General features: G+C 43.2%; 1 protein-coding gene across 1 annotated transcript in view; it reads right to left on the minus strand.

The window, feature by feature from the left end:
- The window catches only part of SV2C (synaptic vesicle glycoprotein 2C), a 190,364-nt gene that overhangs the window by 125,609 nt on the left and 40,989 nt on the right, over nucleotides 1-23,766 (minus strand). Inside the window, exon 2 of the mRNA XM_045848231.1 lies at nucleotides 14,867-15,547. Within this exon, the coding sequence (XP_045704187.1) occupies nucleotides 14,867-15,446 (580 nt within the window). The 5' untranslated portion in view covers nucleotides 15,447-15,547. The remainder of the gene's footprint in view (nucleotides 1-14,866; nucleotides 15,548-23,766) is intronic.

Genomic DNA, 23,766 nt, shown 5'->3' on the forward strand with positions numbered 1-23,766 from the left:
TCAATAGTAAGGCTATGAGTTCTATCCCCAGAAGCAGCATATCCTAAGGAAGAATAAAACATCTTCAGCAGAATGCCAAAACGATAACTCATTTGCATGGCATTCTTAATGCAAATATACAGAACTTAGTCTTAAGTTGAAAATGAGTTGGTATTAAAAACAAAACAAAACTGGATAAGTCACACAATTTAACCTGTGAATGTCTTCAGCCAACAGAACTCAAACAGTGGGCACATAAAACAGACGACACTCAAGTCCAGCTGGTGTTCCCTTCAGCAAGTGTTTCCTGCCAATAGTTCTTACTCTGCTGTGTGGGTTATACATTCCTTCCTGGTAGGAATAGCGGTTCCTAATGTGCATGGCTATTGTATAGAAAATGGTTTTGAGAATGTCTACAAAAGGAAAAGGGTAATTCTCTAACAATTCATGAGTTCCTGAAGAGTAGTAAGCACCAGTAAAATAACTCTGTACTTCTAAGTAAGATTATTTAAAGAAAAAACATGGCACCTTAAAAAATTAATTGTGCTCACTTTAAGAAAGAAGGTGGTTAGACTTCTATTTTGATTTAGCAACTAAGTTAAGGTGTAGACAATCCCATTTCTGTCGGCTGAGGGAGAGGTGGATATGGGTGAACACACCTTCTCAGTTCTCAGAAGACAGGACAGTAACTGTGCTGGTGGCAAAGGGACGGAATGTGAAGACTGTAGGAGGGGCGTGTGCCAGTCGGGAAGCCTTCCGACCCTGGTGTCTGCCCTACTGCACCTAACCCAAGGCTTCAGAGACGTAGCAAATCAAGATGAATATAGAACACTTCACACCTCCTTCTCCAACAGGAGGGCAAGCCTGAGGTTCAAGAGTCCAAAGAAGGTGCTGGCCTCGAAGTGAACCATTTATAATGATGGTCATCACAGGTCTAATTAGATTTTTATTAGGAAAACTCTTAGTGTTTGGTTTGTGTGAGAGAAAGAGCTCAAAGAGAAGGAGGAGATCCACTTGCGAGGTTGGACTGCAGGGCTAGTGAGGAGCCGAGACGGACTTGGGGCAAAGGCAGGCCAACGACACTAGTAAAGTGCACTGTACCACTGCAGAGGGCCCTAAACTAGCTGGGGTGACAGAACCCTGTAGACCGCAAACCTGGAACACTTGAGGAAATCATTAATAAGCAGAGCTCATTTATATTATGCAAGCTTAATGCATAAATATTGATGAGAAGAAAGGATAGCTGGATATAGTCCACCATGCACACATTCATTTGTTCATTCAGTCATTAATTCCACAAACATTTCTTGAGTAGTGACTATGCTCCAGGCACTGGTCACCCAATGATGAAGAAACACAGAGCAACGACAGAACGTTTCCTAGAGTCATGGATTTGGACACCTGTTCAGCTGTGTCCAAGGCCTCTAAACTGAATTCCTAGCTCAGTAAAGTATTAATACTTGCTTAGTGAAGCATTAATACATACTTTGCGAAACAAAGGATTTCACAGTCAAATCCCTTTGGCAAATTGTATCAGTTGTCTTAGTTTTGCATGTTATAGGCCCTGAGAAGTCCTACCATAAAGACTTTAATACCCCGCAGGACCAGCCTGAGTAACTCTGCTCTCGGGACTACAGCCTGGTGAAGGGGTGCAGGGAACACGGGCATCCATAGTGAATCCATAGTGAAAAGACAGGGACAAACAAGTCATACTTCACATCCCATGAAACACTGCAGGGCTCAATCCACATAAGCCAGCTGCCTCTCCAGAAATGTCACTGTAGTCTAATTATCTGACACGATGCCTTGTGATGTGCATACAGTACTCTGGGTTTTTTTGTTTTTGTTTTGTTTTTTTAACCAACTTTCTTCTGCCAAAACCACATAGAGATAATTCATCCTCCATAGAATCTCAGCATCACAGAGGGCTGGAGCTAGTAAGACTGTTGGGAAACTTCTGGTACTGTTTCCCTATTCTACAGATGAGTCTGAACAAAGCTAACCAGTGACGCCAAAGAAACTCCCGGCTCTGATTCCTGGCCCCAAGGCCCTGCAGAGTAAGTACCTGTATGTGATGTGTTGTGTGCAGCACTGAGTACACCATGGGTGCTGAATAACAAGGGCTGAATTGTTCAGTCAGTGACCATGTTTCTAACGTCACACTATAAAAACAAGAACAGTGTTAAAATATACAGCCTTTCCCTGAGAAGCATTCATGGAATATTCAAGCAGGAAAACCAAGGTGCACACGGCGAGCACTAGCACGGCTGGGAGGACATCACCATCTGACGGCACTGCCTCCTCCCATCGCCATGTCAATGCGATTTTTAAAGTATATTTTCAGTGTTGCCATAATCTTACTAACCCAATGGGTCATAGAGCTTATTACTTTGAAAACAGCTTTTTTCCTTCTAAACCACATGTATTCGAGAGCATCATTCTAAAGGCTATAAATAGCCCAAGTAAAACGACCAGTGACATGAAGATGTGGGCTGCAGCTAACCGAACAGAATAACAGCTTTCAGTTAACATTGAAGAACCAGGCAGTACGATCCCACCACTTTCTTGTTGCCGTCCTGGATTTTACACAGTCCTTATGGCCGCACTGCGCACGAGGAACACACAGAGACACACTTGGCCTAGCTTCACGAGGTGAGCCAGCCAACTTCCCAAGCAACTTTACATGTCTATTCTTTTCTAAAAACAGCTTCATTGAGAACATGACTCACATGTTATCCAGTTCTCCCATTTAAAATACAAAATTCAATGATTTTAGTCATTGATTAAATGACTTTTCTTTTTGAGCGTCACCTCAAAAAGAAACACCATACCCTCTACTTGTCACTCCTCTCCATCCCCTCATCAGCCTTAAACAACAAATAATCTGCTTTGTCTCTACAGATTTGCTTTTTCTGGACATTTCATATATATACATATATATATGCATGCTATAATATATGATCTTTTGGGACTGGCTTATTTCACTTAACATAATATCTTCATAATTCATCCAGGTTATAGCATGGGCTTCGTCTCTTTTTTTCGATACACAGTGTTTACTGCATGTTTAAAATACCACAGACAAGTCTGAAGGCCCATGCAGCACCTGCTGCTCCTGTAGCTGGACGGCTTAGACCTTATCAGCCTGCTGCACTGTTCCTTTTTCAGGAACACAGATGCCATCCAACATTTTTCTGATATCCTTGTTTTTCACTGCTGTGGCTTACTGAATCAAAGCAGCTAAATTTGATACAAGTTCAATGTCATTTCCTCCAAGAATTAACTCATCTTTCTGGGCTTTCATTCCTTTCTCTGGTCAAGTAACATTCCATTATATGCATATACCAAATTTTATTTATTCATTCATCAGCTTATAGACACTTGGATTCTTGCCACCTTTAGCTATTATCAATAATACTGCTATAACATCCATGCATAAGTTTTTGTATACTTATATGTATAGGAACTTTGGTTTTTATTTCTTTTGGGCATATATCTGGGATGAGAACTGCTGGGTTATACGATAAGTCTATGATTAACCATGTGAGGATTTGCCAGACTTTTTCCCCAAGTGGTTGCCCCATTTTACATTCCCACGAGCAAGGCATCGGGGTTCCTACTTCTCTCCAAATACTTGCCAACAGTTACTATCATCTCGCTCTTCGATTCTAGCCATCCAGTGGATGAAACCATGTCTCATGTGGTTTTGATTGGCATTTCCTTATGACTGATAATGTTGAAAATCTTTGCATGGACTTATTGGCCATTTGGAAATTTTCTTAAGAGAAATGTCTATTTAAGTCCTTTGCACACTTTTTAACTGGTTTCTTTGTCTTTTTAGAGTTCTTTACCTATGTAGATATAAGTCCCTTAGCAGAGATATGATTTGAAAATATTTTCTCCAATTCTATGGGATGTGTTTTCACTTTTGTGATGGTATGCTTTAAAGTATGAATATTTTAAATTATGATAAAGTCTAATATATTTTTCTCTTGTCTCTTGTGTTTTGGTGTCATAGCTAAGAATACTTTGTCAACCCAAAGGTCATAAAGGTTTTGTTTTCTGCAAAGAGTTCTATGGTTTTACCTCTTTGATCCATTTTGAGTTAATCTCTGTATGTGGTGTCAGGAAAGGGTCGACTCCCTTCTTTGCCTGTAGCTGTCCAGTGGTCCCCACACTGATGGTTGAAACAACCGTTCTCTCCACTTCGGATGGTCTTGGCACCCTTGTTGAAATCAGTTAACCTTAGATGTATGTTTATTAATGGACTTAGAATTTATATCTCATCTTGTGAGGAATCCCCTTAAAAAATTAAAAATATAACTACCATATGATACAGCAACCTCACCTCTGGGTATATACCCCCCAAAATTGAAATCAGACCTGTAGAGACTGCTGCATGTCCACAGTCACTGCAGTATTATTTACAGTATCAGAGACAGGGAAACAACCTAAATGTCCATTGACACATGAACGGATTTTTAAAATGTGGTATATACACACAATGCATTGCGTTGTCACTCTGAGAAAAAGGATCTGGGATCCCAGGTGCCCTGTGAGGTACAGTAGGGTCTGTGGAGCCACTGTCACATGCCCGGGTCCTACATTACAAATTTAGTGTGCCCAGCGTGCAGAGTGGGGCAGGGTAGAGAAGCCTTCTCTACTGATCCAGCAGAAACCTCGGGGACAAAGTTGTGTGTGGTCACAGAGGACCCTCGAATTGAGTCAGCTCACCCCCAGGGAGTGCTTAACTAGGAGCTACCTTTCCCCCTCCATGTACCTGCCCTGGGCAGCACTGTACTGTTTATCACTGCCAGGTGAATGCTGAAAATGTGCACATTTCAACATTTTATCGTCACATCCAGAGGTACCAATAAATGACACTGTTTTCAATTTGGAAAAATAAATAAAATGAGATAGCAGCAGCTCACCCTGTCTTCTCCAGGTCTGCCAATTTATCCCCCATATCTACTCTGGATGTGATTATTGGCACATGATGACGCAGAAGTACTAGATAATGGCTACAAATCTGCAATTTTCCTCTTGCAGAAGATGATTAGTATTTTTTCAGCTGCTCCTGTCTCTCATATAATTACATTATTAGATGCATTATCCCCAACAAATACAGCACACTACCTTATAACCAATTTTAAACACTGATTTGTTTCCTTCCCTTTAAAAATATACCTTAAAACTCAATTTGGCAGTTAACCCAACATCTGTCCTTCCACTCTCTGAAACAGTTTTCTCATTGCCATGGCTAATGTCCTCTACTTCCTCTGTCCTGAAACCCTATCCGCCCTTGGCCTCCAGGCAGCTCAGATTTCTCCTGCTTTTCCAATCATGTATTTCATGACTTTTCCCCTCTCGCCCCATAAAGCAGTCACTAAAGGTCTGCACTGGCTGTCCTCCCCTCCTACGTTTCCCCCCTCACCACACCATCCTATCCTGTGGGCTCTGCATCTCTACTAAAAGGTCTCGCAGATGCCTACCCCCAGGGCCAGTTTCCCCACCAAGCCCCAGAACCCACTTCTAGATGCCCTTCTGGATCATTTTTCCCAAGGATCCTGCTTAGCACTTCAAACTCAACAAAAATTCATTGTGTACCATTCACCATGCAGGCTCTGTGCTCTGTACGTAAGGGTTGTCTGTGAATTAGACACAGTTCTTGTGCTTGCAGGTGTAACTAAACTCATCTTCCTCCCTATGCACTGCCTCATCCCACCTCCTGACCAATCCCAGAACTTCAATTTCCACTTAAGGCACTGCTACCCAATACAACACCTGGGCATGAAGCCTCAGTGCCCTGTAACTTCCTCCTCCCTGCTCCCACAGCTAACCCGTTATGAAGGACCAAATTCTTGCCTCTGTTTGCCAGGCCCTCTGCCATCAGCCTCAGTCAGGCTCTCGCCACCTATAGGCTGGACCATTCAAATGCAAATGAATCTGAACTGCTGGCCGGCTTTCTCCTCTCCAATCCATTCCAAACACAGCAGGCTCCCAAAGGAGTGTTTTCACCACATCACTTCTCTGCTCACATATTAACTATCCCCACCTGCTCCAGAGTAAGCTCATTTAAAGCTCTGCATGAACAGGTCGATCCACACCCACCTTTCCAATTGCTCCCTACCATGTATGTTTCACTTGAACAGAACTAAACCACAATCTACTCACAATGCTCAGTCCAGGATTTTCATGTCTTTGTGCCTCGGCTGTCTGGTCTCTCTCCCAGAAACACTTTTTCTCCACCCACTTATTGGCAAGTCCATATTCTACCCACAATTCAAAGCCTGACTCAAATACCACAATCTTCTGAAGGCTCTTTTTAACACCTTTAAAATGGATTTTTAGAGTGGAAGGAGAGAGAGAGAGAGAGAGAGAGAGAGAGAGAGAGAGAGAGAGAGAGAGACCAACTGGTCACTTCCCACATGCACTGTGACCAAGGATGGAACCCACAACCCAGGTATGTCTGGGAATCTAACCTGCACCCTTCTGGTATTTGCGGTGGGGGGGGGGGGGCAGGGGGGTGGCAGGGGGAGCACAACACTGCGACCAACTGACCCACCAGGCCAGGGTGTTTGAAGTCTTTTTAAATCCACACCTTCCTCAGACAGAATTAATCTAAGTCCTCTGGTTCCCATACTGGTTGGACCACAAGCATCTTGTTGCACAGGTTTTTGTCTGGTTGATCTTTGTGTTTGTCACAAAACAGAGGGTCATGTTCTGCACCAACTCAGTAAGAATGTGATGGGTGCATGGATGGATGAGTCCCTGCTGGCGTTCTTTCTGTGTGGGAACTGCTAAATTTGAAAGGTGGCATTCCACAAAGACATCTATAATCTGTTAATTGGGGGAAAATGGATAATTAGATAAACAGAGGGCACCAGGCAGCCAGCTGTCTCTCACACACGCAAACTCTGCCTCCACTTAGGTGATACGCTTACACATGAGTGGGCCCCACAGCAGGCTTTTCTTCCTGTGAGCAGTTCAGTGAACACTCTCAGTTTCCATCCATTCTCTGGACACAGCAGCACTTAATATTTCTGATTTAAGTAGATGCTGCTGAGAAAACTAAGCTACTGTCAGAAAAGCCATTTAATTTCATGTAGATAGGAAGAAAAAAAACCCAAAGGGGTCAAATTATAATTTTATCACCACGACAATGGCACTGAGAAACCAGTCCCAACAAAGTGGAGTCACACTGTGCCCTGCACACCTGGGGTCCATTCTGGACTGTGCAGCTATAAATGGGGTGAGGCACCACAGTTCCCTGACTCCCACCACTGTGTAGGGGAAAGACCAGTGTAAATAAGTCAATACCCACTTCAGTGTGGGAGCTTGGGGGAGGGGGGACAACAAATGTGCATCCCTCAGCTATTGATAAGAGATCTACAGTTTTGGAAAGAAAACCTTTCCTCAAAAATGGCACAAAAATCTCCCTTATAATGTATGTTACTGTATACTGGTGATAAGGAAAACACTCCCACTTATATTATAACCCCCCATGGTTTAAAATCAGAATATCATTTATAACCTTCACTGTCACAACTGTTGGGGATGCTGCTGCTTCTTGGCTAATGGGGCCTAAGACGGTGCTACTCAATGGGATTCATAACCGCCAGCATCAGATCCCCAGGAGCTTGTTAGATGAAGGCTCCCGGGCCACTCCAGGTGACTGCATCCTCAGGTGACTTATTGGCACATCTGTGTCTGAGAAACACTGGTCTAGATCACCGTGTTTCTGAAATTTCTCTTTGAATAGGAATCACTTGGACCCTGGCCCATGTGGCTTGGGTGGTTGGAGCATTGTCCAGTGTTCCAGAAAGGCACAGGTTCAATTCCCATTCATGACATGTACCTAGGTTGCGGGTTTGATTCATAAATTTCCCACTCTTGGTGAATAATGTAGCTCTCTGTCCTGCATTGACAATCAGTATGGTGTACTTGTTCATTAAAAAAAACAAAAACAATATCAACATAAGAATGTCCAAACACTTTTGCTGGGCTCTGGAACTGTGAGCGGTTGGGAGGAGATGGTTCTCAGCCTCTTTTACTTCTCAGGGGCCTTCGCCTCTGCCCAGGGCAGCTCTCCACAACCTTGTCTTGAAACCTCACCCCCTCCCCATGATTACATTTTTAACTGCACTCACTGCCAGTTCCAGCATCTCCTCACACACAGGAGACAAGTGAACTCCATCCATCATCCATCTCTGAAGACAGCCAGGAGCACCCATTCACCTCCAAAAGGACTTCCTTCTAATTGTTTCTTTCTTTTCTTTCTGTGTTAACATTTGTAAAACATAAAATTTGATACATGCTACAACATGAATGGACCTTGCTGGGTGAAATAAGCCAGATACAAAAGGACAAAAGATTATCTGACTCCACTTACATGAATTATCTAAATAGGCAAATTCATAGAGACAGAAAGTAAATTAGGACCACCAGGGGCTGTGGGGAGAGGAAATAGGGAGTTACTGCTTAATAGTTACGGAGTTTCTGCTTGCAATGACAGAAAATTTGGAAAGGAATGACGGAGATGGTTGTACAACATTGTGAATGTAATTAAAGCCAATTAATCATACCCTTGAAATTAGTTCAAATTAAATTGAAGGTAAGAACTATACCTAAGGACCTCTTTTACTTTCCTCTCACAATCTTAAAGGCCAATAAGACATTTCTAAGTTTAAGGTAAGGATGTTAGCTTGCAAATATGTGGCTTAGGAATACTTACTTTAGTACTTTATCAGACTAATTCCTCAAACAGAATGTAATCAGCTTCCTACTCCCTGAAGCAGACTGCAGGAAGCTTAGGTCCTACACAAGCTCCTTCCTGTGAAGTGAGAATATTGAGAGGTTCAATTTCCCACAAAGGGTGCAAGTGCACCTTGATGTATGAAATTCAAATCTACAAGTCTGTATTATTTGTATTTGCCTTGATCTAGTTATCAGATGATTAACAATTCAGATTGCCTTATTTAAACCGAAGTCCACAGTTAACCGATTCTCCAAACTGACAACACATCACCCAATTCTTAGTGACTTCAGGGAGAGTCCCAGACTGATAGGACACAGAAGGCCAGTATGGCCAGAGGACCAGAATCCTCACCCAGGATCTGCCACCCATAGGGGTCCAGGGACTCAGCCTGCAAGAATCGGCCTTCAGGTTCAAAGCTGTGGGAAATCTCCCAGTGACCCTCTGGGTGGCAGAAAGGCATTTACTATCTATCACATTCTTTTACCCATAATGCTACTTATAGCAAGTTTCAGGAATGTGGCTGGGAGTTCTGTTCACGCCTGTCCTGTGAGAACTGATCGCAGACCCTTTGGATGGAGACAGCTTTTCAGGCCACTTGGGTTAACTGCATTCTGATGTCAGACTTGTCTCTTCTCTCAGGAGAACATGGAAGACGGGAGGAAGCAAGACCCAGGAATATGAGTATAGCAGCAATGAGTTACTGAGTCGTCTTCTTCAACTTGGCAATAATGAATCCAAATTAGATTTTGCTGGTGTTGGTGGACAGGATGTTCTCTAGAAGCCAATAACTTTCTAATTCCAATTAGGATCACTGGGACAGCCGAGAGGCATAACGGAGCCGGAGGCACCCCCACCACAGAGAGCAAAGCTTTCCGGGATAATGAGGCAGGCCGTGCAGGACAAAGGGGCTGGGCAGCCTTATAGAGCTACTGACCACCCCCCACCGCCACCTACAGTGTACACTTTAAGGTCTTCATGTGGAGAGAACACTCAGATGCCGAATGATCAAAATCTTGGACTGAAGCTCAAAAATGAAAAAGTTTGCCTCACTCTTTGTTATTAGCTTAGAATACTGGCCTAGCTGGTAGCACTGGGTGGGGTGATGCACGCCCTGCAAAGACTGGCTCTGAGCACCGTGGACAAGTCACTGTGCTCGGCCTCCAGTCTCGTGGCAAAGGGTAGTCAACAGGGGATCTCAGAAACATGAAGCTATTTTTTACAAAAATATAGACAGCTAGCAATAAAGCAGCTAGATATTCCACAGGATACTTTTTCTCTTGTTAATGCCCAAAGGAATATAGGAGCACATGGACAGATGGAGAAAGAGAAATTAGATATAATCGTTTGGGTCATATCCATCCAGTTTAGCCTTCAAGGAAACTGGCCTCTCTAACTAGCCAACGGAGAATGGGGGGCGGTGGGTTGAAGAGCGAGCGAATTCCCATGTTCCAAAAAATTCCACTGTCCAAATAAAAACTATAGAAAGAGAGGTTGAGTCATGCTTAAGGCCAACCGCAGGTTTTCTTCCTGTTTTATTTGCTATTATACCTTTAGAGTCTACAACAATGCTTGTCACTTTGTAGGTGTTCAATAAATTTTCGCTGCATGACCATTATAGTTGTCAATGGAAAACACAGGAATGCCAGGGTCTGACTTGATGTGACTGTCAGCAGAGAAGTAAGTAAAATGAAAATCACTGCTCCACTTCTCGCCCAAACTACTCCCAGCCATGGGACCTCCCACTGTTCCCTACAAAGCTCAGGGCCTCTGACATCACCAACATCTTCCTGGGAAGGCATTCTCCCTCTCATCTGCCTGGGGAATTCTTATTAATCCTCAAAACTCTGCTTAAATGTCACTTCCTAGATCAATTTTTACCAGTCCCCAAAGGCAAGTCTAGTGGTTCCTTTTTCTGTGAATACAGCACTGAGATCAATATCTCTGTCGCAGGAAAAAACACACGTACTTGTCCCACTGGTAAAGAAGTGTCTGGGTGACAAAGATCATGACATGCTCATCGGGATATCTCCTAATGCAGCTATTTGGCTAATAGTTGGTGCTCAGTTAATGCTTACGGAATGCTATTTTTCTTATCATTCACTTTTTATCCTATGGTGACCTAGCTTTGTCTCAACCACACTACTAAAACTTCTGTGCTGGAGATTACCACAGAGTGAGGAAATTAGGTGTTACAGCTGATATTTGCCTTAAAAAAGATGAACAGAAACACATAGAGGATATTTAGTTATTATTTAGCTCGGGTTTAGTTATGAAGTATATTTTGGTTTAGAATATATTGTTTTCCATCTCTTTTGCACCAGCCAACACTTGGCCACAATAATGCTTTAGGTTCTAAGTATTACTAGCTTTGTAACCCCCCAGTGAGAAAGCCTTTGAATCAATAGTGATGAGGTTCCTGCTTTACTAGGTGGGTCTTCAAAGGAAACAGCCATGGAGTGAGAAGCCAGGCCCTCTGAAGAAAGAACACAGGGGGACAATGGCCAATGAAGTGTTTGTTCTGCCCTGATGGGTGAGGGCTGGAGTGGGACTGAGCCTGGTCACAGCTTGAGACTAAAAATGTCATGACATTTATCCTGCCTTAGAACTCAACGCTCCCCGCCATACCCCAATCCACCCCACCCCACCCCACCAGCTCTTGGAGCTAAGATGTGGTTGGAATGGGCAGCGCACACAGCACCCACTGTAAGGCGCAGCGTGGTGAGGTCACAGCAATCAGGAGGATGCCTGATGCCTGAGAAAACCCTGCATGAGACGGAGGCCGGGAATCAGAGGGAACGTTGTCACTTCACTCAGTGCACAGGCTCCTCCCTTTAAAAACTTCCTAGCCTAGATCCTTGTGTTCCTCTCAAAAGCCATTTACAGCAGTCAATAGCTTCTTCCGTGCCAGACCTGAGAGACTCATTACAGCCTTTACTACAAGACTCTGCAGTGACTAAGAATTACATATCCCTTCCTTCTTCCAGCAAGTTCCAGACCTCCCCTCTCTCCTGGATGCTCCCCCTTCTCTGGCTTCACCTTCTCAGTCTCCTTAATGAGATCTTCTTCACCGCCAGTCCCTAAATAGTGTTCAGCAGGAAACCACCCTCTCCCTGGTTAAGGTCATGGGCAGGTTCACCTTAAATGAGATGGCTCCCAACCATTAGATGCTTCGGCTCAAATGGGAAGTAGCTCATGGGGTATTCCTCTTCAGATATGCCCAAAATTCCCAAAGTGAGAAGTCTAAAACGAAACCTTCCATCTTTCTCCCTTATACTAAAACCTCCATTCTGCATGACTTAACTGATGAATTGCCTTCTTTCATTAACTGCCCCTTTCCTCCCTTTTCTGAACTCCTCGATGACCTAATCCTTGCCAACTGTACCCTTGAATAGCCCTCCCACCCATGCCCCCTCCACCGCCTCAGTCAGGGTCTCCCCTTTTTGTGGTCTCCCTGCCTGAAGTTTCCTTATGAATGCTTTTTTAATGGCTATGGGTACTTGCTTGCTTGTACAGTAAGCCACATATTTGTGATTTCTTCATACTTGACCATAACATCCTTGAATACAGAAACCTAGTCTTTTCTACACCTACTGTCCTCTGTGGTGACACTGTGCTTTGCACATAATAAATGCTCAATAAATAGATGTTAGCAATAGACAATGGATTATCTTAAAGTGACTGCACTTATTCCCCCAAAGAACTGTTCACTAGCCAATTAAATATTTGCTGTTTCCCCAGGCCAATTAACAATGTTAAAGATGCAGACGGACCATGTACACACACATGCACCCACAACATGCCCTTAGCTGCGTTTAAGACAATCTGGTAGCAAACACAAAGAGATCGATCTATCTCCCAAATAATGAAAGCATAGATTGGTTCTTACTTTTTGTTCCTGGCCTGCCTTGAGGAAAGTGACACAGTGCATAGTAACAAATGAGAAATTATTTTACCAATCCATACTCTCAAAATGCCACAGCACACGGGTCATGCATCTTTCCTTTCTGCATTTTGGTCCCACTGCTATGACTTAGTGTGGTAATTACATTACAAAGCTATTATTCGATGAAATGAAAATGACAAAACAATTTAAACGCTTGTCTAAAAAGGACTCGATTAGTATGCAATTATAAGTGAAATTACAATGGCAAAATAATTGAAATGCGAGTCTGGAAGGCACACTGATGAAACCAGTAAGGTGCTTCTGTTGTGGACTCATAACACTGAGTGAAACCATGCACTCCCGGGGACACATTTTTAATTCACTAAAGCTGGCAACATTTATGGAGGAAGAAAATATCTGTGCTCCAATAGTTTCACAGCATCATCTACACTGCTGAATGCCAGCTGGGGGTGTGCAACCTCATCGGAGCTGATAGATTTATGGGACAGTCAAATAAGAACCATGCGCCTTCTTGTGCTTCCTTTCAGCACAGAGAAGATAAAGGCACAAAGGCAAGCTCCACTTAGATTTTCTGAAATGTGTCCAATATAAGAGGTAGAATCATAACATAAAAAATTATGTATTCTATATTTAAGCTTGCAATTATTAAAATATTTGTGTAGATACAATTTTAAGGATCTGTCTTCTTAAAACTTTCTGCTGATATATTCCTTTAACAAAATCTTGATCATTATTTTGATGGTCTGGCTTACAGTGGGTATACTTGCTCACCAAAGGAAAAAATAATACAGTGATAGACACAAAACAGGCATGCTGAAATGTCAATTAGACTAGTGACTACAGACCCTCTCGTGAACCATGTTCTGCATTTTGATGGTTGAACACCCAAATGTGTCTACCAGCAAAAACCATGCACAAAATGCCCCCCTCGCCCAGTCCCCTACACAGCCTGCTTTCATGGACCCAGTTCTTTCAAAGAAATAGGCCACATAAAAGGAATGTGTGTTAAAAAAAATAGTGTATAAATCCTTTTCTCATTCATAACTATCTCTCTTGTGTTGTCATAGACCAGATTAGGAAATGATCTTTAATTGTTTTTCACAGAAAAAATCCCTCAGCATCCATGATTATCACATTACTTAATGAAGTGACAGAGTTTCCACAAAAACAGCTATATATTTTTGTTTTTCAAGCTTTAGTTTAAAAGAGTCCCTTGGAAATAGAGATAATAGGTATTCTTACTCTCTTCCACAGACTCTGAAACATGTCAAGATTTAATATGCACATAAACATGTTCTCTGAGGTGTGCTTAGCAAGATGTGCTAAGAGTTTGAAACAGACTCCTAAGCTGTTGGGGATATTGGCTGTGTGCACGTTTCTCTGCCTTCTGGTATTCACTGCAAAAGGCAAGTAAGTGGGAGTGTTAACTAGAGCTTTGTAACAACACGTACTTGAGTGCATGGCAACTTTATAACAAAATCCAAATCTGCTATCTAGATATTTTATAGGGAGCTCATATTATTTCTAATAGGCATCATGGAACTATTAATATAACTTGAAACAGATTTTTAAATCCTATATGAAAAGTTTTTCCAGTTTAGGGACAAAGGTATGAAGAAAAAGATAGAAAAAGTCATGTAAGAATAACCCGTAAGTAAGGCTAATTGAAAAAAAATTAACAAGAAAACATAGACATAGATTACTGGAACAATAAAAATCACCAAGGTCCCAGAGTATTTAAACTATAGTATTAAACATAAAATTTAAAATTTGGAATTTAAAATCACATTTGTCAGAATTTCATAGAATTAACCTTTGTATTTAGAAACATGTCAAATAAGTTTCATATAACAACTTTATTAACTTCCAAGGGCATATCTTTGGAAGTTAATAGAAGATAAATCAATGGGTTTTTATAATACTGTAAGAAAAATATACAGCTCTAACTTACTTTGAAATGCATGAAAATATAAGTTGGATTCATGGGTGGGTGGACAGACAGGCGATAAAGAAAATACAGTAAATGTTAACTGTGGAACCTAAGTGGTGGGTACATATGGGCATCATTGACAATATTTTTTTATTCTTTTGTACGTTTAAAATTTTCATAATAAAGTGCTGGAAAAAATACAGTGCTCTAGATGAAATGCATTTATTCTGCTTGTTAACTGTGCTCCACAAATTAACCAGCTTCAGAACTTGACCCCCAGACACAACACACTCACCTAGCCACCCGGAGCCTGAGTTCGGAATGCACAAGTCTGTCTCGGCGCTGGGCAGCACGAAGCCGACCACGAACACCTCCACGCCGTCTGCCATCAGGGCCATGCCCAGGACAAAGAACAGGGTCCACTGAAAACGGCCATGACCACACTCCTGGATTATCAGCTCATACTGCTGAGCTAGTTCTTCCTCATCTGCTTTCCTCTCCGACTCCAGCTCCTGTCGGTCCTTGTACTCGTCGCCCTTGGGCTGACCTATGGACACGATGCTGTCTTTCCCTTGGTTCGTACTGGGGATGCCCTGGTACTCCCCTTCGTAGATTTCGTCATCTTCATCGTGACCCTCAGTAGCTTCGCTGGAACCTTCATCATCATTGGCCTCCCCATTATAGGTTTCTCCGGGAGGGTAATAGTCATCGTCCTCTTCTTCATCCTGGAACCGGCTGTAGGACCTCTGGGTGTACTCATCCTGGGCCCGGTCCACTGCTTGATTCACCTTCTTTACTGTTTGTTTCTTCACCTCTTTGGCAATGTCCTTGGCACCCTTCACCAGTGAAGTCCTATCCTTGTAAGAGTCTTCCATCTTATCTCAGCTGACGGCCAAGGAGGAGATGGGGCTTTTTCACTGACTTTGGTCACAGGTGCCGCCCTGACAGCATCATCCACTTCGGGTTCAAAGCAGAACTGCAAAAAAGAGAAAAAGCCCAGAGATATTTATTATTCTTTCTATGTCTTTTTCACCATTGATTCCTTGGTGTCTTTTCACTGTCCCCTCAGACTAAGACACAGATTTAGCATTTTTCTTTGATATCACTGTAAACATGTGCAACTGATGCTGGTTCTCTACTCAAGTGTGATTGCCACTTCAAGTATTTAGGGTCTTTACTGTTATTAATGTTTTATTTTTAAGGAATTCTGACCCTGTGTACCTTTGCATGGAGTGCACAGGCACTCCCCTGAAAATAAACTAGGACACCTGGTGCCTTGAGAAGTACACCCGACACATTCTGAGAGTGCTGTGCGGGTGTCCCCCGACCGAGGGAAACAACACAGGGCGCTCACACGCACACACACAAACTGCAGAGGCAGAACCGGAGCAGGAGAGCACCCTGTCCGGCCTTGTTTCCTCACACTGAACAAAACGGAGGAGCAGGCAAGCAGCCCTGTCCACAGTGCTGTGTACGCACATTTGTAAAGTGTGGTTCCCTCTATGTTCATTGTGTTTCCTCCTATAAATGATAAGAGACTCACATGGCACCCAAAGCTGACACCAACTCCTTTCCCGGAGTACAGAGGCATGTCTGTAGGAAACTGGCAGAGTTCATCAAATGGTTTTGCAGATGCCTTTGATAGTCACTGAATTAGGACATTGGGCTTGTTTAGTGGGAGGTCTGCCTTTTCAGACGCCACCCCCAAGACAGCAGGGGCAGGAAAGCTACATGTGATGTCCCATCGCAATCCCAACCCTGCTGTAAGTACTCAAGGCTTGTCTCTGCCATTTCATCTCTGGACCCCCCACACCCCCCCCCCCCCACTTTGTCCTGCTGCTGCCCAGGAGACCAGAGTCAGCATCTGCCCTGGCCATCATTTGGTTTTCTCTCTCACCAACAGCCCTCTGGGTCTTGGCTCATTACGTTTGGGCTGACCTTGCAGTCACTGATCTTTCACTTGTCCGCTGAGCTATCTATCTCCCTTGGTGGCCCACGTGAGCCAATGTCAGGCTCACCCTTGTACGTAGAAGATAGAAAGGTGAAAAAGTCATTCTCCCCCACTATAAATCCCCAAGCCCAAGATTTGGAATGGCAGCATTCGAACAGTGATTTATGTAATGGTCAATTCTACGCCTTTCTTTTGTGCTGAGTATAAAATACTTGGTGTGGCTACTACAAACATACATTTAGGCTGCTCTCTCAGACATCGCAGACAAACCCAACAACAGACGCAAGGATGTGTATTTATATACGGACTGTGTGTCATTGCCACTGAATACCCACACGAGCCCTGCAGGCAAGACAGAAGCACAGCTCTGCACTCGCCTGTTTTGGAAGACAACAAAATGAAATAAAAATAAACATATGATTACAAGGCTTTTTGCCCAACGTCTTAATAAAGGACTTTTCTTTCTTTTCAGAGAGCTGAGAGGCAGGGGAAGGGGGAGATGAGAGGATCCCTGAGGAGAGTCAGAAAAAATGGGGAGTGAGAAGAGAGGGTGAGGAGGGAGTGTGCAGAAACTCAAGGAGGAGGCAAGGAAAGAAAGGAGGAGAAGGGAGAAAAATGATTAATAATGTTCAAGGAGAGAAACTGAAACTGAAAGCAAAATTAAAACATTTCACGCAATAAACGAAGCCAACTGCTCTACTCCTCACAAATGGACAGCCCTGGCAGACACTGTACCCCAGCTGCTTCCTGTGCACTAACAGCGCTGCAGACACCACAGACTGAGCCCCAAAGACTGGCGAGCGCAAGCAGGGCAGCTGCAAGGCGCCACCTGGGAGTGGTGGTGCTTGCTCGTAATGGAGAGCTTCTGTGATAGCTTCTGTGATAGCTTCCCCTTGTCAATAGTAAATAAACCCACTGTATTCGGCTCAGCCACAAATGTTATTGTCGCATGCTTTAAGGGGTTCTCACTCCCAGACAGGTGCTTGTAGGGGAGTCACGTCTGGACAGAAAACAAGCACGGTGTCTTGAATACCATGGTTATGGCAGAAAAGTGGATAATTTTAACTGCCTAACTAATCTAATCATGTGACCAGTGGGAAAAATATAAAAGATTTTTACAATTAATCATTTCAGTTTTGAAAAATGCTTCTTGTAAAGTCTTAATGTGGCATAAAACAAGGAATGGGTATATGCATTCTCTTTTTGATTCAAGGTTCCTCCTGCCCCAAATCCACACTCTGACTGATTTTAAGATCCTTGACAGAATGGACTGGGTCTTGTAGTTTGTAGTCTGACTAAAGCAAAGAAGAGTTTTCTATACATTTGTATAAATAAGGGCAGGTATGAAAACATTTTAAAATTCTGTGTGAAATCAGATGCTTGTAGATGTTGCCCTTGGAGAAAACTTGGGGAAGAGTAAGGAGATTTCTATGTATTCGTCCTTACAACTGCATGGGAATTTACAGTGATACCCAAATGACACGTCAGACCAGAAAACAACCTTGTACCAGCTTCACTAAGCAATCTTAGTAAATGTGCAAGCTGCTTTGCTAGTGGGGAGACAGTTCAGGGGCGGGGTTTTATTCCATAGCTGTTCCTCTCTCTAGTAGATGGAAAAGTGAAGAAAGCTTGGCTCACTCCAGAGACCTCCAGGTCTGAGTTGGAAGGTCATGGCTGCATTATAGCAGTAGCTCAAGGTGTGGCCTGCACGGCTGGCGTGGCCTCCGAGGATGTCCAGGAGTAGCTGCTTACTGTATCATCAGTGTCTGCAATTGTATACCTCTGTTTCAGGTGAGCTACTGAGTTACACCATGTAACACGCTCCAGGCACCCTTTTAATGAAAAATGGTTTGATTTTGTGTTTGCTCTATGTCACGCATTATGCGAAGAACTTTATGTATATTCTTGTTTTCTTTTATTTAATCCTTACTTCAATACTACAGAATGGATATTATATTGTCCATTTTACAGGTAAGAAAATTACGGGTTAACAAGATTAAATGACTAGCCCAAGGTTACAAAGCTTGTCGAAGAGATGCTGGGACTCATGCTCAAATGCATCTGACCCCAAACATTCACCCCTTATTGCCATCTGCCCCACAGAGGGCTCTGGCTGAGGCCTTATAAGTGAAGTAGCATCCTTCCTGGTCATTCTGGTAACTTGTTTTTCCCATACAGAAATGGTCTTATAGCCTCTTTGCTAAATTGCCTTGTAGGTTCTGAAACAAGGAGCATTATTGTGATATGTTTCATCAGTGATGGGCTTCCTATGAATATTAATTCCCAAATATGGTCCTGTGTGTTCATATATACTAACCCAAGACAATGGCGATACTTCAAAAAATAATACAGCCACGTCACACATGATGCCAGTGGGCCAAGTGGGCAGGAAAAAAGGCAAAGGGACGATCCCCTGACAACCTCCATGAAGCACATACTGCCCCTTCTCTCTTATTCAAGGTGGTGCACTTCGCCACGAAATAAAGTAATGAAAACTGCCCTACAGCACTGTGAGGGTTAAACGAGTTGGTGTTCACACCATGTCCAGCACAGAATTTGGCATAAATTAAATACATATAATTCAAGTTCCCCAGAAGCAGATCCTGTGACCAGGAATCAGGCAGGAATCATTTATTGAAGGAAGCCTGGGAGGGAGTGGAGGAAGCCGGTAAGAGAGGGGGCAGTTGAAGCAGGGCAGCAGTTTTAGGCCGAGTCCCATGGGTGTGAGTTTCAGCCTGACCCCCCTTTGTCATCCCGAACAACTCAGGGTTCATGGTAACGCCTCAGAGCTCTTCCTACTCAAGGCCAAGGTGCTGGGCTTTCATTTTCCCACACTGTCCACTGTTGACTAAGGGCCACCCAGGGGTGAGGATGGACCATAGGCAGCTCCAGCTCTCCACACTGACAGCAGTCCCAGGGGCCCAAGGGCCCTCCTCTGAAGACAGCCAGGTGCTGGCTGGTGGACGCAAAGGCACACTGGAGCCAGGGGAGGGGAGTCGGAGAGGACAACAAAGGAAAGGGATCCAGGAGTGTCTGGGCAGAACGTGAACAGTATCGCCTACAGTGAGCATTCACTACAACTCGTTTAGATGCCCTGCATGTTGCCATGCCCTAAATGGCAGGACCCACTGCTGATTAAAAACAATTACAGAAGTGGCTGTCAAAACCCGATAATATTCACAGCAAAGTTTATCTGATATATTTAATGACCTGCACAGCCATGGTATGTGTCAATCCCTTCGAGCAAATAGTGAGTTATGCACATAAATGAGAGCTATTCTGACAAAACAGAGTTTTAGTTCTTTTTTTTGATGGCTCATGCCAACCAGCATGTATCCATAACACTAATGCTATTTCAGAGCCGTCCTTCACACGTTCCCATCACGCACAACCCACACAGGCACACACGGATGTTTCCCTGTTTCCCCACACGGTCCCCAACCTCCGGTGCTTCCTTCAGCTTGGCCCCTCACAACCACCATCTCCAAAAGAGCTTAGATAAATCCTCCTCCTAAAAACATTCTAGAATGTTCTAGATGCTAGGAGAGTCCGTCCTTTTAGTAATTGCATTCATGCAGCTTTAAAAACACTGTGCCCTCATACAGTAATTACAGCAACAATAACAGATCACCTATTGTTATGTTGGCCACGTGCTAAGCCATTTAGAGGTATTGTTGCACAACAGCAGTCCTCACAAAAGTCACATGTGGTAGGTACTTTTAAAATTCCCATTTTACAGATGGGAGAAAGCAAACCTACGCAGTGAGAATTCAAACCCAGATAATCCTACCTTGAGTCCAGCTACTCACCTACTACATCTACTCTCAGTGGGAATGGGAGCACGTGACGGAAACGGAAGTCAGAAACTGCAAAGCTGTGCTAACAGAAAGCCGCCCTCCATACCTGGCCTCTAAAGTGCATGCAGAGTCTAGTGTGCTGGGGTTAAGGGAGAGGGTCTCATGAATAACAGCCCTCCTCCTCTGCTAAATTCTGATCTGATGGAGACATCCAACCCAGAAGATTCCATATCTTCTTCCCTGAGCAGGCAGCTGGACCATGCAGGACTCCTTCCTGGGAGCAGGAAGTGGGGCATCCAGGGAAATGTCCACGCTGCAAGTAGCAGACCCGAGTAAGTTCCTCCCTTGGGGCTGAGGCCAGCAGGCAGAGGTCTTCCCCAGATTCACCAGAGAAATCATTCCTTTCCTGAGTATGGGTGGCCAGGGGGAAGCTGCAAGTGTGTTTCCCTCAGCTGTCTCTCCTGGGCAGCAGAGGAGATTCCTATACCTAAGTGGAAACCCAGGAAGTGGGGACAACACTCCAAATCAACTTGGTGCTGTGCAATTTTGGCTAAGACCATATGGCAGAGCACACCAGCCACCCCAATAAAAGCTGCACCACTTTCCGTCTCTTATGAGATATAACATAAAACTAATTATATGTGATGACAATATAGTAATGTCATAAAATAGGGTTTTACTGAAATAAAAAGACAAGGAAGTGAAGATCTAAAATTGGCAGTAAGTCCAGAAATATTTTAAGAGACACTTTAATGCATCGCTCCAAACTAATATACATTTTTATTTATGATTAATAGCAGTAAGAAAGGCAATATATAATATTCCCCACCTACAATGCAAGTAAGGCTTATTGTAAACAACTAGATACTTCAAGGCTGTTTCACATATGGCTGAAAAAAAATGGTGATTTTTTTTAAAAAAAGCTTAAAACCAATTTCACTGAGGTTCAGTAGATGCTGCAGTGATTGTTAAAACAACATAGTCCAAGAGATTTGTTGCAATACACCATCTAGTTTACGAATATGCTTATTCTTGCAGGCAATACTCATTAAAATGCTTATTTAGCATAGGTTTGAAACCTCTGGACCTTATGTTGACTGTCCACAAAAGAGGTCAGCACATGGACGTTGGTGGTCTGGAGACAGCGGGAAGATGTGAGGGTGGGTGTGGCCTTGTGGGAGCTGTAAATACCTTGCAAAGACATCCACGTTGCTACTGCATGTAGTCTAACTCTCATAGTGAGGATATTGAAAGGGGGCCAGAGTTAAAATGCAGAACCCAGGTCTTCGGTCAGACAGTATTCTGAAGAGAAGCTTTTGGAAGGGAGAAGAGCACACTTTGAGATGAAGGAACAGCTACTGACCCATCATCCCAGCCTGTCCAAATCTTTGACATCACACTTTTATTACTGAAGGATGCCTCTTGTCCTCCAAATCTTTAAACTTAGTGTAAATATGTGTACATTCCCATTCTTCTAGATGCAGTTCAAGGCCACTGTCTTCATGAAGTGACTGTCTTTCATTGCTGTTTAACCTAAGCACACCTTCCAGTTGGCATGGTTGGTTTCTTCTGGCATTCAGTCATGTCTCTTTTAGGATTTACCCATGAATGTGATGGTCTTTCCTATTAGAACACAAACTCCCTGAAAACAGGAACCCAGAAAAATAAAACACTATAAAGCACCATATGCATCCTAAAGGGCCAACTCTCAGATTTCCCTTTCCTCAAGAGGAAGTGGCCCAATCAGCAGTTCCTCGGAGTACAATCTGCAACCTGTGGTGCCACGAGGTGCTCTGAGAGAAAAAAGTTCATGCTCAAATCAAGTGAGGACAATTCTGTCTTATACTTTACATGTCCTCAATGCAAAGCTTGTATGTCATAAAGAATCTGTTTAAATGTCTTACCCCAGGACTCTCCAACTCCCAGTACCAAGGTACCCCTCGATGCCTGTTAGGAACTGGGCCACATGGGAAGCTCACCTGAGCTCTGCTCTTCCCAGTCTTCCATGGAACTAGTCTGGTCCCTGATGCCAAGAAGGTTGGGGACGGCTGTGTTACCCAACCATTTCCCAAACTTCCCTAAAATGGAACTCACCCACCCTCAATGTGACAGCGCTGAGCACACCCCACTATACACTATGGGAAAAACTGTGTTGAGATAAACACCAAGATCCTTTAAAATCCTAACGTCTCTATTATAAAATACCACAAAACTCACTAATTAGAATTAATTGAGGGAAGCAGGATGAAAGGCAGAAAGTCTACATTAAAATAGTATTTCTACTATTTTAATAATAGTATTTCTTAATAATAGTATAAATAGTATTTAATAATAGTATTTTACTATTCCATTTTCTGCTAAAATGAAATACAGTATTTCTTTCAAGTCTAGCAAAAACTGATATGTTTTCAAAAAGTCATCTCTTATGATTTTAAAACAGACTTGCTACAGAAATAGAGTATTCAGCATATCTGCTAAATCCCTTTGCAAGTAATAAGTCTTTACAAGAACCTGGAAATTTTTACTTTAATTATATGAATATACTCTTTCTGTAATTTTGACACAATTAATTTGTTCTAGGAAGAACAGCTCTCTGAAGCCAGGGTAAACTGGCCTCAGCAGTTGTCTAATCTCCACAAATTTCACATTAGTGAAATCCAAAGGCCTTATCCAAATAGCAAGCCTGTTCACACCCCTGAACATCTCTGAAGGTCTCAGACCTCCTAATAGAAGTAATGTATTCCAGTGAGCCAAAGCGATATTTTCTTGAAGAAGTATCTGAATTCAGTTTAGTACAGCAATCTTTTTTCTGGTTACAAAAGTAAACCACGCTTAAGAAATAATTGGCCCTGGGTGATGTGGCTCAGTGGACTGAGAGCCAGCCTGCAAACCAAAGGGTCACCAGTTCGATTCCCAGTCAGGGCACATGCCTAGGTTGCAGGCCAGGTCTCCAGTAGGGGGCCCTTGAGAGGCAACCACATGTTGATATTTCTCTCTCTCTTTCTCCCACCCTTCCCCCCGTAAAAATAAATAAATAAAATCTTTAGAAAAAAAAGAAATAATTGGAATAGTCAGAAAGTCACAAAGAATTTTTTAAAAGTGTGATTTTTGCTACCCAGAGATCTGCTACCCACTCTTAACAATTAGCAATTATATTTCCAGTCTTGAGGCTATGCAGGGACTTGAGCATGGGATTTAGATCATACTGTACATTTGGACTTGAAGCCCTTCTCAGATTACTCTACTATCTCTAACTCTTTGCTGTGAATTCCCCAGTCATTGGCTGGGTGGACTATCTCAAATAGTACAGAACCTCACTGCATGTTTAGCGATTCTGTGCCATGAGCTTGTTTTCCATAGCGGCAGTCTTCAAGGTACGGGCTGGGGATTCTCAGACACTCTCAAGACCATTCAAGGAATCTGTAAAGTTAAAATAATTTTCATAGC

Source organism: Phyllostomus hastatus, unplaced genomic scaffold (assembly GCF_019186645.2).
Source record: "Phyllostomus hastatus isolate PE091 unplaced genomic scaffold, TTU_PhHast_1.1 phas_contig_58, whole genome shotgun sequence".
Classification (NCBI taxonomy): domain Eukaryota; kingdom Metazoa; phylum Chordata; class Mammalia; order Chiroptera; family Phyllostomidae; genus Phyllostomus; species Phyllostomus hastatus.